At 38.8% G+C, this 19,015-nt stretch overlaps 1 protein-coding gene across 3 annotated transcripts in view; it reads left to right on the plus strand.

Moving 5' to 3' along the window:
- Positions 1-19,015, plus strand: part of STXBP5L (syntaxin binding protein 5L) — a 192,769-nt gene that overhangs the window by 58,645 nt on the left and 115,109 nt on the right. For all 3 annotated transcript variants that reach the window (XM_065676132.1, XM_065676133.1, XM_065676134.1), the window contains exons 3-4: positions 9,728-9,809; positions 11,871-11,971. In XM_065676132.1, the coding sequence (XP_065532204.1) occupies positions 9,728-9,809; positions 11,871-11,971 (183 nt within the window). The remainder of the gene's footprint in view (positions 1-9,727; positions 9,810-11,870; positions 11,972-19,015) is intronic.

Raw genomic sequence — 19,015 nt, forward strand, 5'->3', positions numbered from 1 at the left:
ATTTTTTTTGGCATATTGATGTTATAGGGCGCATTCCTTGAAACTGTGGAAATGTTCAGACAGTCAAGGGAATGAACCTCTAAACCACTTACCTCTTACAAAGCCTGAGCCAAGATCAGGTAGTCTGTCTCAATGCATTAGGACCTGTGTGTTAGTGCATTTTTTTCTGACTAAAGTGCCCTTGCATAATATATCTCTCTAAGGATATACATAATTATACTCAGATCTTTCAGTTACACACAAGTGTCATGTGCTGTTATACATGGAAATTTTCTGGCATACTACTGGATAAGACTGAAAATGTATTCTCCCTGAGTGTCATCGAATAGTCCACTTTGACTTCGGTGCCTCAGGGTTATATTTGCACAGTAAACCCTGCTGTTTATTCCATCATAATCAGGAAATTTAACAGAATGATAATATAATCTGATTTGTGAAGTTGAGTTCTTACAGTAGATATGTGAATCAGAATACAAGTTCTGCTAATGATCTCTTATTGGACAATTGCTTCACTTGCATATCTGATAACTGTCTTCATAGCTGGTGGTCTGGAGACTTTCAGGGACTAGATTTCTAAAAATTAATTCTGGGATTTTTTTTGTTTGCTTTTATATGAAAGGGGCCTACAAAGACCCTGGAAAGGGACTGACTTTTCATCCTGTAATGACAGGCCAAGGGGTGATGGGTTCAAACTGAAACAGGGGAAGTTCAGGTTAGATATAAGGAAGAAGTTCTTTACTGTTAGGGCGGTGAGGCACGGGAATGGGTTGCCCAGGGAGGTTGTGAATGCTCCATCCCTGGCGGTGTTCAAGGCCAGGTTGGACAGAGCCTTGGGTGACATGGTTTAGTGTGAGGTGTCCCTGCCCATGGCAGGGGATTGGAACTGGATGATCTTAAGGTCCTTTCCAGCCCAAACCATTCTATGAATCTGTGATTCTATGATTTATTACATAGTTGTCGTGGTTTGAACCCAACCACAAACCTCTTTTACTCACTCCCCCCCCTTCTTGCCCTCCCCTCCTGCTCCTGGAGGGACGGAGAGGAGAATCAAAAAGAATGCAACTCCCACGGGTTGAGATAAGAACAGTTTAGTAACTAAGGTATAACACAAATCACTACTGCTACCACCAATAATAATAATGCTAAAGGAAATAACAAGAGGAAAGAATACAACATCTCAGCACCAGCTGACTGATAACTCGCCCCACTCCCCCCAGCCAAGCACCGACCGATACCTCGTCCAACCCTGCAGTCCCAACCCTTCCGGGTCACTCCCCGTTACATCCTGGGCATGACGTGCTGTGGTATGGAATACCTATTTGGCTAGTTTGAGTCAGGTGTCCTGTCTCTGCTTCCTCCCGGCCTCCCCTCCTCCCTGGCAGAGCATGAGGCTCAGAAAGTCCTTGGCCAGACCAAACATTTGAGCAGCAACTGAAAATATCGGCATTATCACCACTGTTCCAAGGCCAAAAGATCAAAACACAGCACTGTACTAGCTCCTAAGAAGGAGAAAAATGACTGCGGCTGCTCAACCCAGGACAATAGTACATGTAATTGTGAATTTAACTTTGAAAAAAAAGTATCTGTGCCCCTGATTGCTTCTGTTTTGACCAGATTGGGAGTAAGACGACAGTGCACAGAGCAGAGCTCATCCTAGAACTCCATAATTGCACATGACACACAGAACTGTAGTTGTGGGGGACTCATTGCTGTGAAGTACCTAGCATGAAGAATTAACAAGAAGTAAGCAGAGCAACTGTTTGTTATTCTGACACCCCTGAAAAAGAAGGTTTCACTCTCTGTATCTGTGTTAGCCAAAATAGATCATAAAACAGTTTCACATAAGAGGTAACACTATTTAATCATCTATTCTCATCTCCTGCAGTCTACAGAGTTTGCCTTAGGACCTTCATTACCTAATTCCTAGTCCAGTGGTTGGAGATGGAAGTAGAATTTGGGAGCACATGCAGCCTTGTTTTAAAGATATCCAGTAATGGCTAATTGCTGTCTTTTTGTTTAAAAGAGAAAATCTAGTGTGTATTTTCAAGCTCTGTCATGACATGGATGAAGGTTTAATGTATTTTTTTAGTAGTATAACTTTTGCATAGCAGCCACAGGAAGAATTACTGTTTGGAAAAATGTCTTTTTATTTTTAGAAGCAAGGAGTTTGACAGATCTTTTGACCTTTTTTGGAAAGACTTACAAAGTGATCACTTTGCATTTTATCTTCTTTTCTCACCGGTCATTCTTCATTACTGGAAGCTATGAGGAAAAGCAGCACCTTGTGATCACTGTTACAAATGGCTAAAAATGCAATGACCTTCTCTAAACATGTTATCAACAAATTCAGTGACAGAGTGGACAAGCAGGGGTAATGTGAATACTAACACACATTAACTTTCACATGCACTGGGGTTTAGTATGAAGGCATTGTAGATGGTTACGTTTGTCAGTGACTGCACATGTGGTAACCTGCATCTGTTGTGTGTTCTGGGTGTTCAGATACACATGGAGCAAATATTGTGTTAAATATTAATATCTGAAGGCTGAGTTAAAGCTACCTGCTTGGTTTCTTTTGTAAGGGAGAGTATTTTAGTCTATTGTCTATGCTCAGTGCATACAAATGGCCAGCAAATGGTATCGTTTGCATAGTCCTCTTAAAAAGCAATAAATTGAATAAATGCAGTTGTTACCAGTTTTTAGATCTGTATCTCTCTATGTTGTTGTGCAGACTTTTGGTTATGTTAAAGTGACTTTCTGGCTTTTGGATGTTCCAAAATACACAGCCCTCATTTTGTGGCCCAGTTTAGTTTTCTATAACCTCCAGTGTACATTAGGACAAGAGTACTATTCTATCTCAGCTTATCCTGTCTGTAGTTTTTTACCAGATGTGTTTGTAAATGAGCTTAATAGATAGGTTTTTGCTTCTATTCCCTTATTTGTCATGCCTTTGACTAAACTTCTGTCAGCATTTGTAAGCTTCTTTGAAACAACAGCCCGTGTGAGTACAGTCAGTATGCTCTTCCCTCACTTCTACAGATTTCAGTTTTCACTTGCTATTGCCTTTCTTGTTTGTATCTGTATGTGTCAGTGAGCTTGCTGAGGTTTATGACTACATGGAAAAAAATAGAGGACGCCCACTGTAAGTGCAAGCTCTTACAGTTGTTTGTTACTACCACAAGAAATACAACCTCAAAATACAGATCTTTCAGGCCTGGCAATGTGGAGCTTTTACAGACTAGTAACCAAATGGCTCCTTTTTGGAGGTGACTTTAGAGCTGGGTTGTTTCTGTTAATGACTATAGATGTATATATATATGCATATACAAATGGAAATCGAAAATTATTGGTACTCCTCAAATGGGATATGAACTTATTCATCTACATGTTATTTGTGAAACAGTGGTAGAGTCATTACCTCTCAGTATCCGCTTTTCACAATTTGCTATTTCAGGTTTAGGGTTGATTGAGTTCAGTCACATGGTGATTGTGTTCATATTCTGTTTCCAGAACAGATGATTCCCAAAATGACAAAGATCTGAAAGGCGATCTCACAAAGAGATGAAAATATATAGCCCTATAAGTGCTGGTAATTCTTGTGGTATCTGCAGATATTTTGGGAATTAAAATAGCTTCTAAATTCATAGGAATCAAAAAAACGTGAATAGTGTTGATGTGAATTTGCATGTTACTTGAATAAATGGTCATATTTTTCACAGCATTCATTCAGCTATCCAACTGTAGTCTATATATATATATATATATATATATATATATAGACTTGCCATTAAATGCAAGGTACCCATGAGGGCTTTCACCTGGAAGAAATCAAAGTTACCAAAAGCAATTTTTTCTGCCTGTATATATCATAGTGGATATTTAGCTGTTCCTGAGATGAATTCTCACATAATTTGTATGCACGAATAGAGAAATCTATGTCAAGAGAAATAAACAAGGCAAAGGTTATTGTAGACCAAATGCTCACTCTTACCCATGCCAAAAAGGTCTGTATTTATAAAATAATTGATGCTTAGCATCCTGAGAGATTCCATCTTTCCAGAGTGAAGGGGAAAAAAAGAAGAGATCTTTATTATCAGATGAATGAACTCAAGTTACAGTGAAGCTCATTGTAAAACTGAATCCTTCTATATTTTAAACCAAACCCACGAAGAGTTGTTTAATGAAGCAGTGTCCAGTGAATGCACAGCAAATAGAAGGCCATAAAGCTAGGATTAAGTTGCATGTTCCTTTTAAGGAATTCAGTGAGCTCAACTACATGTATTTAACAAAATGAAGCTTCGTAAGGGGGTGCTTATTCTTGGTAAAGCAATGGAGACGTCTCAAAAACCATACAAATGTAATTTCCCAATTTGTTAAGGTAATTTAGAGGTGTCACACACATGTATTGAAAACTATGTTGAATTTAACAAATAATAAAATGCCATGTACATTTTCACACTGTCTTAAAGAAACCATTTCCAAATGATGTGTAGCTCTTTTCATACTGGAAGTTGAGCACATATTCTAAAATCTGTATTTAAAAAACCCCATGAGAGCCATTCAAGAGCTAACAAAATTGCTGTGCACATGAAAATAAAGGAGCTCAGGGTATTTTGGTTTTATTTATGCAGAAGATGGATAAGATACAGCTTGATCACAGTTCCAAAGCAGGAAATTTCTGCTGGGAGGAAGTTATTTAATTTAGCACATAAAGGCATAATGAGATCCAAAGGCTTGAAACTGAAGCTAAATGTATTGATTCTACATATAGCATGACATTCTTAATAGTGAGGAGAAGTGAACGCTGGAGCAATATGCTTCAGAAATCACAAAGATAGATAGAATTTCTCATGAAAAGAGAGAAAACCTCCGTTTGAAGCCCATTTGAGGTACAAAACCTAGGGCTGTGCCATTTATTTGTACCAAAATAGATGCTTTCCTTATTAGATAGAAAATAAATGTATGTGAGACTTACAGAAATTCCACAAAGGAACTGTGAAACTATATTCCAGGAACTGAAAGTAGCTATGTTCAGAACTACAAATCCAGTTGATAAAGATGATGTGCCCATAATGGTTATGTTTTGACAAAATCCATCCTGTGACGCAGATACAGCTGACTAACCTCTTCATTGGCTTACTTGGTTAGTGGTATGTTTGAATTCTTCAACCATTCTATTAATTATTTGGCTAAATAATCGGTGGGTTTTTGACTGATAAATCACGCAGTGGCATAGGTCTTCTGCAAGAAGAAGCTGTTCTATATTCCAATTACACACTAAATCAATATTACAGTTGGTTTATGTAATGGAGTAACACCAGCCCACAGGCATCTGCTTTTAGGGTGCTGCATATTCCTACTCAGACATGTACCAGTCAGTGCAGATCAGATGACAGGACTTCTTCAAGCAGCACCCCACAATTCCCAAATGTTTTAAAGGAGAAGCTATAAATAGGGATTGCCTGATTTAAGTGTGTCTTTTAATAAAGCAGTGGATGTGAGACCCTGGTCTCTGCATAATAATTACAACTCCTTAATTTAGTGCTCATTGCTGTACATAGATTGGTTTTAGTCATGGAAGAAGTTAAGTGGTTGAAAAATACTTAGCTTGGTGTAATTTTCTTCTATGGGAGAATTTTGGTTTTGAAAAAGATGCCATATATGATTTAACAGTTTTTATTCAACAGGGGATGTTTGTTAGCTGCTTGGCATGCTTTGGCAGGAGGTCCTTTATGATACCATGGCTTCAGTTCCTCTGCCTTGCAAGGAGGAACAAATCAAACTGCAGTCCTTGTTACTGCAGAAAGATTTAATCTGACACTAGTAAAGAATTGCCCATCTTAATGAAGAAAAACATGTCTTACCTCTGCCTCTTCTGGTCCTAAGAGCATCTACTGCAGGTAGCACTGGTCTCAACTCCAGTCAGTTCTGACATATCTGCACTTTTGGTTCTCAGCTAACACACAAGACTTTCAAGTCTTCAGATGCCATTAGTACTAACCACTGAGAAGAATGAGACATCAGATCTGTATGTATCATGTAGTAAAAATGAGTCATGGAAGCTGTGGCATGCTGTGGAAAGTTTGGTCATAGATCAGGCTTATGAGAACCTTTGCCCATTGATACCTCTCCTATGTATGCAATCATTCACTGGTAACTTTGGTTTCTAGTAAAACATACCCATATATGCATGTGCTTTGACATCAGGCATTCAAGATGAGTATGGATATGACATGGGAGTATCAGATATATACTAACTGATCTTTATACAAGTGACCAAAAGGACTTGCTGCAGGAAAGATCTGAATTGGGTTGTAATGTTTGGAAATGGAAATTATCTTTAACTTGTGATGTAATGGCCCAAGACATGAGACTGTAAAGTCTTTATTAGTAATGTATTATGCTGTCATAGAAGTCTTCATCTGGGAAGCTGAATTCGATTTTTTCCCCCCTAAAATAATAAGTTTTTTAATAACGAGATGTTGAAATACTCTGTGAAAAACTGCTGCATAGAAGTGGATACAGAGCAAAATACCCTATTTCACATATATAGATATTAAAATCAGGATTAAACATAATTTCAGGACTGACATTTTTCCATTTGATTGTTACTGCTGTCACAATTTTACTGCTTGATGAATGTAATTCTGATTTTATTTGTTTCACTTTAGATCCCCACAGATACCCAGACTTAGTTTTCATCCTTTTCCCTCTTATGTATAAGTTAGGATAATCTGACATGTCTGTGAAAGCCTCTGGGAGATCCAACATACTGATGAGAGAGAAGATGGTGACTGGGTTTTATCCTTGAAACCCATGATGTCTGCTTCAAGGTATTCAGATGCTTCTGTGTTAGTCCCCCCTTTTAATATCCTCAGAGATATTCCACTCTCCCTGATAACAGCATCATTATTTAACAAAAAAAGCAAAAGTAAAAGAATAAATTCAGTCAGAAGCCTGTACTGTAGCTACTTCTGCTCTATGCCCTGGTAGAGTTCACTGGTATGAAAAGATTTAATGAGGTAAGGTTGCAGTCCTCCATGCTTGGCAGCAAAGCACAGAATTTCAGAAGATGGACTAAAGTGCAAGAGCAGGTGCCAAGTCATCGTATCTCTCCAGCTACTTTTGCTGAAAGGACTTCACTGCAGCTCCCAGAATGTTTGAAAACCACCATCAGTCAGTAAGAAAGCTGCTATTTAAGCACCAGTCCTCACTTTAGGGCAATTGGCCAGACTGACTCAGACGGCACAATTTCTCTCTTATTCTAGTAATTCGTGAAGTATTTCAATCTGAACACTTATGCAAATAAATATGAATTACTGGAGAGTGCTTTCTTTGTGATACACTGAATGAAATCATCTACTCTGTTAGGATATTTCCTAGAAAACTGATTTAGCATGATACTTATGCTGAAGGGCGACAGCAGCTTAATCAGGGCAATACTAGTGTAATTTTCATTAAGAACAGTCATTAGATAGTGCCATGTATTTATACTGAATATAAAGCTTAAGTTAAAGGGAAAACACCACTGAAAACTTCCCTCAGTTTGAAATCCCTGTTGGGTTTAGTGCCAGTCTTGCTTCCTCTCACTTTACAAGTAGTGGGGAACGATATAAAAAAAGAGTGCCACAGAGCACTCATTCAGAATGGGCCAGAGAATTGCCATCAACCCTTAAAAAGTATTGACATCTGTCTTTATCGTCTATTTTAAACAGGTTGTTTAAATGATGCACGTTTTTATTATTTGATTGACTATGCTTGTATTCAGGACCACATTTTGGGAACAAGTTGCAAATAGAGTTATTTCCAGTACTTTTCCACCTTGTGGTCCTGTAATGATGTTTCATACACAGCTTTTCATCTGGAAATACCAGTGCACTGAGATCACTCTCGAAGGAAATATTGTATTCTTGTGTAAAATACTATCTCCACCTTACAAATAGGGAAATGAAAGCACAGGGAAGAAAAGGTACTCTTTTGTTTCACCCTGAGGTTATCCAGTAGAGAGTTGACAACATCAGGAGTAGAGCTCAGGTCTGTTAAGGTCAGTGGTCTCTCTTAAACTGCTTGTTTAACAACTGTAAAAACAATTGCTTAATACTTTAAAGTTTTCGCCCTCACGTTTGCTAATCTATGGACTACTTCCCTGAGGCCAATTTTAGAATAGTTTACCGCAAGTCTTTTCACCTGTGAAAGGGGAAGTAAAGTTTCTGACATTTGCCTGCAGTATGGGTGCTCAGTGGGCACTTTTGTGTTCAGGATTTTACAATATGCTGTGTTCAGTTCTGGTTCCCTCCTTGCAAGAGAGACGTGGAGGTGCTGGAGTGGGTCCTGAGAAGGCCAATGAAGCTGGTGCAGGGCCTGGAGCACAAGTGTGATGCGGAATGGCTGAGGGATCTGGAGGGTTTAGTCTGGAGAAGAGAAGGCTTGGGGTGAGGGGGTGGGACCGTATCGCTCCCTACAACTGCCTGGCAGGAGGTTGTAGTGAGGTGGGGTTAGCCTCTTCTCCCAAGGAGCAAATGACAGGACAAGAGGAAATGGCCTCAAGCTGCGCTGGGGAGGATTAGTCTGGAGTTTAGGAACAATTAGGAACAATTTCTTCACTCAGAGGGTGCTCAGGCATTGGAACAGGCTGTCCAGGGCAGCAGTGGAGTCACTGTCCCTGGATGTATTTAAAAGATGTGCAGATGTGGCACTTAGGGAACGATGGTTTAATGGTGGTTTATGGGTTGATGAAATGATCTTAAATCTCTTTTCTAACCTAAGGAATTCTATGATTCCATGATTAAATATAACAAGTAGATAGGACTTTATGATTAGAAACAAGATTTTACAACATTATCTTGATGTTTGAATGCATAAGGTTTTTCACCTGTTTCATACAACATTTGTTAATAACATATTTCATATTCCTCTCTTGTCTTATTTTTTATCTTTGATAGTTCCCTGCAACAGCATTTTCTTGTTAAAGTCTCCGACCCAGGTGGGAAAGGGCCCATTTGAGTTAGGGAGATGGCAGTTCAGCTTGCAGAGAAAAAGACCCAAAGAGAACAGAGAGAAAGCTACATTCATGATACATCTGGACAAGAAGATACTGCTGCAAAGCAGCGTGTCTACATTGAGTCCACGTGAACTAGCTGGGTTGCCCAGAAGCAATGTAAGTGGTTTGACTCAGACTGTGGATTGGATTAGGTAATGTAGTTCATAGCTAGACTTTGGTAACTCTGCATTTCACTGCATTGTACTTCTGTTGATGAGACAGAGCAATAGTAACGTGAGCTTTAAGTGTGAAATGATGCACTCTGAAAAGCATTCTCTCAGATTTAAAAAAGAAAGCCTGCTACAGAACTGTTATTATTAATTTTATAATGTCTTGATAAGTACAAAAATCTGATATATTTATGTGTATATGAATCAGTAACGTATAAAAAGACTTTTAAGATGTATCCTGCTGAATTTTTGTATTAATTCATATACCTTATTTCACAGGCAAATAAAAACAGGGAAGAAGAAATCACTCACAGTTGCATGTGTTTCAGCTTGCTGATGTTGGTGCTTTCATTAGGACAGTGGCAAGTCAGCATGACTCCTTTTGTTTTACAGAAAGCAAGAAGAATTGAGGTTAATTAGAGGTTAATTAGAATTTAATTGGTAGTTCTTCCCTCCCCCCCACCCTTACTCGTGGTGATAACAGGAATCTTAGAGTCCTTGACTGTGATGCCAACAGATTGGGCAGGCCTGGTGTTGATTGCTACTGCCAGCATGAAAGTGGTGCTGCAGTTCTGCAGCTCCAGTTCTTAATCAATGAGGTAAGAACATACTTGCTCAGATTCTTCTGTATGAATTTAGTTCAATAAGTCAATTCATGTCTTGTAATTGAGTGATATAACTTTCACGTTGACAAATCGTGCCAGCAAATAAGTGGCATACCTCCAGAGGACATTCGCCATACAGCCTTTTAGAAGATTATTTATGGGACTGCATGCTGGGGAAAGTATTACCCTCATATACATCAGTATGAAGTACTGAACAAAGGCAGTTAATATATGAATGTGTTCATGTAGATGTAAAATCCATTAAATTACGAAATGTGCTGCACAGTCCTGATTCAGATAGAAATTAATAAATGGGATAAATCTTTCTATGGAAATATATTGATGGTTATTGGCTGAAAACTCAATATTTGGGAATATGTTACTACTTGAAACAAGGAAAAGCAATTGCAGGGGTCATCAATCAAACCAGCGTGCTTAGTTTCAGCAAATGGTTTGTCAAAATCAAGTTCAGACAACATGAAGAAACAGTGACAGATTATAGCATGCTCATGCAAAATATCTTTAGAGATGGTAACAGTCAAGAGACTTTCTGGAGCATATAGACCTGTTTTGCTTTTTTTCCCTAGAACCTCTTAACTTGTCTAAATTAAAAGCTAGTTCTAGTTCAGTTTTAATTCATTTTCCCCCATGAAATAAGGGAAAACTTTTGATAGTTTCAAGTCCCCTTTCTAAGCATGGACATCTTAGAGCTTCTCAGTAAAAAGGTTTTAGTTTTGCATTTTTTTAAATGTGAGAAATTATTTTTTTTTTTCATACCTTTGTTTGGAGAAACTGCCTGAACCACAGAAACTGAGGAGATGGGACTGAAACTTCAGAAACAGTCCAGTGGAGCTCTTTAGAGGAAGGCAGGGATGAAAACAGGGAGGCCAAGGTTTGCATCATTGTTCTTTTTATTAGGTGATACCTAGAACCCCTAATACATAAGATTAATTTGATTTCTGTGGTGGAAATTCTCTCTAAAACTGGTCCAAACTATTTGGGAGATGAGAATTAAAGCATGGATTATACCGAGTTAGAGAAGTCTCACCTGCATATGTCAACATTGAAAAGTTGCTAGGATTAGGAAGAAAATCCAAGATGCAGAAAGAGAAGTTTATTGGTCAGTCATAGTTGCTATGAACTGATCTTTTCAGTTACATGCTCACCCTTCCTCAGAATAAAGCACTGCCTTCTGTTTGGGCAATATCTAGTTTCTCTCTGCCATAATAATACACAGGGATGGATCTTTTGTATTAGAACTGATCTGAGGTGTAAATGTAGTAAGTCACTGCAGCAGCAGTAGGGAGCTTCCTCTGCAGTCCATTTTCACATAGCATCACTGTTCCATGGTGAGAAGAAAGAATAGTAGAAAAGAGATAGAGTAACTTCACATCAAGCTGCCCAGGCAGGCAGAGGTCTGGACTTCGGAAGATGCCCATTTTGGGGTCACCAGAAGCAGAACCAGTCTTCAGAGTATTTCTTATCTGTGATAAAGACTCTCCTTTTGTCTACATCTGTTACTTTTTCCTAGGTCTTCTCCCCCTGCTACCTGACCCTGTGGTCTTGCCTGCATTTGCTTTTCGCAGTTCCACTTCTGAGTTTCATGTTGTCTTTATAGGACTGCTGAACTGTGCTTGGCACCATCACTTGTGTGACAGTGTGTGCACTAATCCCTTTATCCTTTAGATACCGTTCATACTCACCTTTTTAAGTAAATGTTGGCTGTTCTCCATTTCATTAATCTCTATGCTTATATGGAAATACATGAAAGTTCACATGTACCTTCACATGTAACCTTACTCTAAAGCTTTAAATTGGAGTTTTGATTTCACTTTGGCTGATCTTGAGCTCATTTAAAACAATTACATTTACCAGATCAATTCAAATTGACTATTATTTACAGTAGAATATATATTTTTTTCTAGAAGAAAGTGAACATTTTCTATAAACTGTATAATTTGCTATGGGTAGATCATTACCAGGCAGGATCACTGAAAAATAAGGCAGGATCTGCAGAAAAGTAATATGTTGTGCTGTATTTTGTGTCTGCTCTAGGGTGCTTTGGTCAGTGCAAGTGCAGATGATGCACTTCATTTGTGGAATCTCCGACAGAAGCGACCAGCTATCCTACATTCTCTGAAATTTAACAGGGAAAGGTAAGACTCTCTGACAAAATAAATGTATTATTTTTTCAAAACCCAAGCCTACTTTCTGGATTTCTGGTAATAGACGCTTATTAGTTTGTCTTTCTAAAGGTAGATATAGTTTTCCATTGTTTGAGTCTTGTTTCCACAGAACAAAACCTCACTTTCTCTTCCTGCAACCTTCTCAGAACTAGACAGATTTTGTCTGCTTTTCGTCAAAATGTTTTTCATTTTACCTTCTTTTTGCATTAACTGCTATGACAGTAGTGTATTTGTTTTCCTTACAACAAGCCACAAGCACTGTGATTCCTTCAGTTCTAGCCAGAGTACCTCAGCTGCCTGTATTGGGGAAATAATTATTTTCTTTACCTTGAAAGGGTTTTAAACTGTAAAATACTGGAAGTTGGGCAGAAATAAATTGTGGATTTGGGAAACTGGCAAATGACAAATGAATCAGAGGCTGCTTCTCTAAATTCTGTTTGATCAGTACCTAATTGTAGAAATCCCTACTGATAATAAGTTAAATGAGTGGTTGTGATTTCAAACTCAAACAGAAGCTGAGCACTTGAGTCTGTATCTGGTTACCCAAGTAAAACCTGGTGCGATATTATGGAGTTTGAATGATACCTTTCTACTAATAATACAAAAAAGTTCTGTGTTTCTATTAAGGAATTAGGTCAGCAGAGCAAGATTCAGTGCAGAAATGCAGCAGTGGAGAGTCCTTGGGCAATATGGTTATTCTGTAGTTCATCTTTGGCATGGACCTTTTTGAAGTTTGAATACATAGATAAAATACATAGATATGATACATAATACATAGCATGGTTTTGACTGGAGGTTTCAGTGATTTTGTTATTTTCTTAAGATATACATTCAGTGTTTATTAAGGTGCAGCACCTTCTTTTAGATATTTATATGTATGCTTATGCAGTGGTGAAAGATAACCAGTACTTTACCAGAGCTGTGAAGTAAACAGGGTCATCAAAGCTTTAACTGCAGCAAATCTGGAAATTATTATGGAAATAGACATTTCCATAATGTCTATTATGCATAGATGCATGTCATGCTTGCACTTAAATGTCACCAAGTTGCAGGGTTTGTTGTGGGAAGAACTACATAATCTAGAAAATATACATCCTGATTCCAAATTAATATAACCTATAGCAAAAGTATATGCAGTGTTTTGGGACTGCGTGGGGGAAGATGAAAAACTAAAATGCTGTGTCCATATGCTACCTGCTTCTGAACAGTAAGTTATTATTTTACACATGTTGAAATATTTTAATCTTGGTATTCTTACCATGCAGGTACATTATCCACAGTTTGTCACTGATAAATCTGACTTGTAGAATTTATTCCAGTACATCCTGGTCTACCTCTCCCAGGCAGCAACCTGCCATACAACCTAAGGGATCAATACTTATAAGAATGCAGCATCTGTTCAGCAGTTTGCCTGTCATTTCTCTTCAGAGACACTAGTGTGGTATCTTGGTCATAATTTTGTCAGAATTTCTTGATAAATTAAAGTCACACACATTTAGGCATTGCTGAGAGCAACATTTGTGTCATCACATTTGTCTAAATCTTCTTTTGCTTCTGACAACCTAAAACATAGGGGAAAATATTTGGAAGCAAGTTATTTGGAATACTGGAAACTGTGCATAAAGCCAAATTTAGTGTAATGACATTTTTGGGCTGAGGTTTTTAATCAGATATGAGGATGTAGTTATTTGGAGCAAATGCATAGCTAGCTATACAGCCTTTTATCAGTCTCAGTGTAAGTAAATATAACTCTTAGTAAGTTGTAAGTAAAAAAACAAATATTGTTTCATGCATATTTTAAGTAACTGTTACAATCATTGCCACTTAAATAACTTCTATTAGCATATCGAAGGCTGTGAGGCAAATACCCTGATACACCTCTATATAATATTATCAAAGCAGCAAGTCCAGTTTTAAATTAAAAAGGAGTTTTCAAAAAGTCTGAAGAAATAACTGTAGGCAGTTCCGTTCTTCTCAGTATTGACTAGCACTGCCCTGAGTTTCTGGGGTTTTGTATTCAGGCACTTGGCTCCAGAATGAAATCTCTTCATTTTTCACAGAATCATAGAATGCTTTGGGCTGGAAAGAACCATAAGATCATCCAGTTCCAACCCCCTGCTGTGGGCAGGGACAACTTGCACTAGACCGTGTCGCCCAAGGCTCCATCCAACCTGGCCTTGAACACTGCCAGGGATGGAGCATTTGCAGCTTCCTTGGGCAACCCATTCCAGTGCCTCACCACCCTCACAGTGAAGAACTTCTTCCTTATATCTAAACTGAATTTCCCCTGTTTAAGTTTTAACCTGTTACCCCTTGTCCTATCGCTACAGTCCCTGATGAAGAGTCCCTCTCCAGCATCCTTGTAGGCCCCCTTCAGACATTGGAAGCTGCTCTGAGGTCTCCAAGCAGCTTCTATTCTCCAGGCCAAGCAGCCCCAAAGTTCTCAGCCTGTCCTCATACAGGTCCTGCTCCAGCCCCTGATCATCCTCGTGGCCTCCTCTGGACTTGCTCCAACAGCTCCATGTCATTTTTATGTTGAGGACCCCAGAAATACACACAGTGCTCCAAGTGGGGTCTCATGAGAGCAGAGCAGAGGGGCAGGATCACCTCCTTCCACCCACTGGTCACACTTCTTTTGATTTTTATTATATTTTCTTTTAATGTACATACAAGTTAATTTCAATTAATCTAACTCAATTTTCTAAGCTTGATTGCATATTTAGGGTATAAACCTCAACATAAGCCTTTGGGCAAGTAGCAAAAAAGTAGGGCTAAAATCCTAATTCACCCTCTCATTAATTTGGAACGTTTCTCTGTATATATGCCTAACAGAACTAAGTCTGAAAGAGAGTTTCCTCTTTTTTCTGAATATACTTTTGTGCTAGAGCACACAAGTTATAAATTATGTGATGCTCAGAAATAGCTAATAATGAATGCCTTAACTACAAGAAATTTGGGGCAAAATGAATGTATGGGAATTGGGGATGCTGATAAGATGAAAAAAATAATTTTCTTTAAGAATTTCCAAGGTTTGTTCTTCCAAAACTTAAGTTTTCTTCAGCGTTGGGACTGTTAATATTCTATTTTATTTTAATCCTCTTGCAGGGGGAGGTTAAGGGGAGCCAAGGTTTATACTGAGGAGAGATGGTCTTTGGTCTTAAGTTTGTGACACAGTGAATGGGTTGGTTTTGATGTTTCTTATGTAGGGAGAAATGCTTGTTGGCAGAGAAGAGGTTTTAAAATACTGGTGCATGTTTTCAGAAAGCAGCTGTTGAAGAAGGCCATACAGTTTGGACCGTCAAAGGCTGTATTAGTCCAAACTCTTGATTAATTTGACCTAAGTTAATCAGCTTTCACGTAGAATCATTTTATTCAGAGGGTTTAAAATGTTTGATGCATGAACCATACAACTTTTAGATTTTGTTAGATGGATGAGTGCTGCTTAAGGCTTTGGCTATTACTCACTGCACCAGTCTTCATATGGTTGAACTGTTTAAATTGCAATTTGCTTCTGCTTCTTGACATTTAAGATTGCAGGATGATGGACTAAAATCTGCTCCTAGCAGTGTTTCTGTGTATGTTTATTCAACTACTTGGGTCAAATTTTGCCAAGTGTATACATACACATATATTTCTCCTTTTTTTTTTTCACAAAGCTGAAAACCATATTTGTCCCTTTCTTTAAGTTTTGGTAACAACATTAATGTAAAGAGTAAAGAACTCTTTAATGCAGCACGGTGGTTATATTTCACTTATCATGTAGCATCCAGTATTAAAACACTGACTGGTTTAGGAATAATAATGCACTCAGAAAATGCACTTTTGTAGCCATTAAATCATACTTTGCAACCTCTCCAGATGTCTTTTTCTTCTTGTGACCTGTTGTTAGACTAATGATGGTGCAACGTAAGCAGTATTAACTTGTCTCATTTACAAAGTGCCTCTTTGGATCATGCATAGAGGGAACCCTGAAGAATGAGGCATAATGGCAAGCGTATTTTTGTTCTACAGTGTAAGGGTCTGGACTTTTTAGCAAATTATATGGTTTTGCCTGATATCAAAATACAAGGTTGCAATCTTTCATTTTTATTGCTGCAATTGGAATGGAATACAATGCCTTAAGAACCTTAAAGAAAATTTAAATGTAAGCAATGCATTTCAGTGCTCAGCCCTGTGCCAAGAGCTCTAATGGTGACACAGTTACTCAAGGAGATGCTTGACAGTAGCGTATGACTGATAATATATGATTTGCCTTTCCGTATACAAGTGGAATGGACAGGTAAAATTTTTTAACTTCTGGAAAGACTGTACAAGAATCACTTTGGTATTTTTGAAGGTTAACATTATGGTGAGATTCCTTATGTTAATCCCTGCTTTCCTGATGTCATAGGAGATGCCATATTCATCTTCAGTAGACATTTTAGGCAAAATAAATAACTCAGTTACTGGAACTGTGTCTGTCTGACGCAAAGAACCACTGGAAACTATTATAGGCCTTAGTTATTTTTAATATAGAGCAGACTTCAGCAAGTATAGATTTAATTATATACCAGTTTACATAACTTTCCCTGGGACAGGAAAAACCAGCAAAGATTACAGTGAGAAATCCAGGCCCTATAGGCCTGCATGCACTCATTTCACTTAGGAACACAGCTCATCTCCTGTCATTCAGAAGCTGAGCTAGTTCAGTTGTATTGACTGACGTAGGAAATAGCCGTCCTCTTTTTCTTCTTCTAGCCAGTGCTGGTGGGTGCGTTACAAGTGAGCCAGCAGCACTACAGCAGTTTATCCACTAACTTATACTCAGCATACATTAAGACAGTTATTTTGGGTCTTTAAATCCATCTGCACATACTGTACTCTAATGCCATGACAATACTGTAAGTGCCCTTCTGCAGGGGTATCACAAGGTAACAGAATCTGTATAACCGCCTTTGGGGTTCTGATCTGTAACACATTCTTTAGTGTTGAGGGTATCTTGGCACAGAGGAAGAGGAGCCCTTTAAGTGGGTGACTTTTAAAGCAATTCTCAGCTGTAACTTAATGTTAATTAGAAAGCTGACTATTACATCTGAGATTTTGCAGTATTTGAACAAGATAATTGAAAGTGTTAGTGCAATGCTTGGAATCAAAGAATAAAACCAGGTGGTTTTTGATCTGGTGACTTTTCTGTGTTGTTCTAGATCCATTCTTGCTGTATCTTTGCAGGATTTTGTGTTCTGTCTTATTAAGAGCTCACCTCATGAAAATGACATCAAGAGACTATTGAGTGAATGACAGTGACTGGCTGCGCAGTCTCAGCAGTACCTGTATCTGCGTGTGTTTTAGAGACTTGTGAGTTCCTAAACTTAGATGACCTGTCTCAATGGCTGTTCAAGGAACTGAATTCATGTGATACCTTGCCTGCTCATAAATGAGCCTCCTGGTTCATACTGTATAACTGTGAACTCTGTTTATGTACTTTCTGACTTGCGGTCAGAGATCTGTCATCAAGCGTGAAAGTAGTTATTAGGTGCAGTGCAGTTGCACAACCACAGAACAATCTGATTACATGGTGTGGTGCAGCATTTAGCTGTTCCAAAGAACCACAAAATTCAAATATAAAGCAATATTTCACCATGCAGTCCTGCCACAGCTTATGGAAAGGATTTAAACTTTCTTGGACTAATAATGGCAAAATCTGAGGAAAGCAAAAGAAGCCATGCCGCTGTTTGACATTTGCTTCCACATCTTGAGGAAGTCCTCACAGAACTTGCTTGTGCAGATGTATTAATTTTTTATTGCCTTATGAAGTGTGTATTGAAGTGTGAAGACAGCACGGACCTGAAATGCATAAATACATATTAAATATGTGTGGCATGGTCTTTCATCAGCACTTGTCACTTTTGAAAGTATGATGCTTAGGCATTTCAATAACTGTTTGGTGGGTTTTGTTGGCATGGAGTTAATTTTCTTCATAGTAGCTAGGCTGGGGCTGTGTTTTGGATTTGTGCTGATAACAGTGTTGATAAAACACAGATGTTTTAGTAACTGCTGAGCAGTGCTTACACAGAGCCAAGGCCACCTCTGCCTCTCACCCCACCCCACCAGCAAGTGGCTGGGGGTGCACAAGGAGTTGGGAGGGGACACAGAAAGGACAGGTGATCCCAACTGACCAAAGGGATATTCCAAACCACACAGCGCTGTGCTCAGCATATAAAGCTGGGGGAAGAATAAAGAAAGGGGGGAGGGGGATGGGACAGGGGACATTTGGGATGATGGTATTTGTCTTCCTAAGAAACTGTTCTGTGCGCTGGAGCCCTGCTGTCCTGGAGATGGCTGAACACCCGCCTGCCCATGGGGAGCAGTGAATGAATTCCTTGGCTTGCTTTGCTTATGTACATGGCTTTTGCTTTACCTGTTAAACTGTCTTTATCTCATCCCAGGAGTTTTCTCATGTTTACCCTTCTTATTCTCTCCCCCATGCCGTCAGGGGCAGGGAGCGAGTGGCTGTGTGGTGCTTAGTTGCCAGCAGGGGTTAAACCACGACACCAGTTAATGTTGTTCGTGTGTGATTATTGAGCTTGAAAAGATTCCCGAAGCTCACAAAGAACATGTCTGCTCTACAGGGTTGTGCCTTAGCACTGTAGGGCAGGAAAGTGAACTCTGTCAAATGTCACTTTAGAAAGACCAAAGACTGGATCAAAAGTTTGTCCAGTGAGACTGACCCAAATAATGTTCATGTCGTTACCACACACCTCTGACTTCTCTGTTATAAAAACAAAATCATATTTAAAAAATTACATTATATTCTTTTTTTAGGCCTTACATCATGTTATAGAAAATTTCATGGGACGTATGACATGTAGGGTTGATGGCGGCCTTAAGCTCATCCTGGTAAGGTCGTATGCAACCTAGTTGAAATGATGAGCATCTTGGCCATAAAAGGAAGCCCAGCACAAGCTTTTTTGGTTTTTGTTCTTCAACACACATTAGCTAAACACTCAACAAAGACAAAATTACAAGCCAAGATTA

Source organism: Lathamus discolor, chromosome 4 (assembly GCF_037157495.1).
Source record: "Lathamus discolor isolate bLatDis1 chromosome 4, bLatDis1.hap1, whole genome shotgun sequence".
In the NCBI taxonomy this organism is placed as follows: domain Eukaryota; kingdom Metazoa; phylum Chordata; class Aves; order Psittaciformes; family Psittacidae; genus Lathamus; species Lathamus discolor.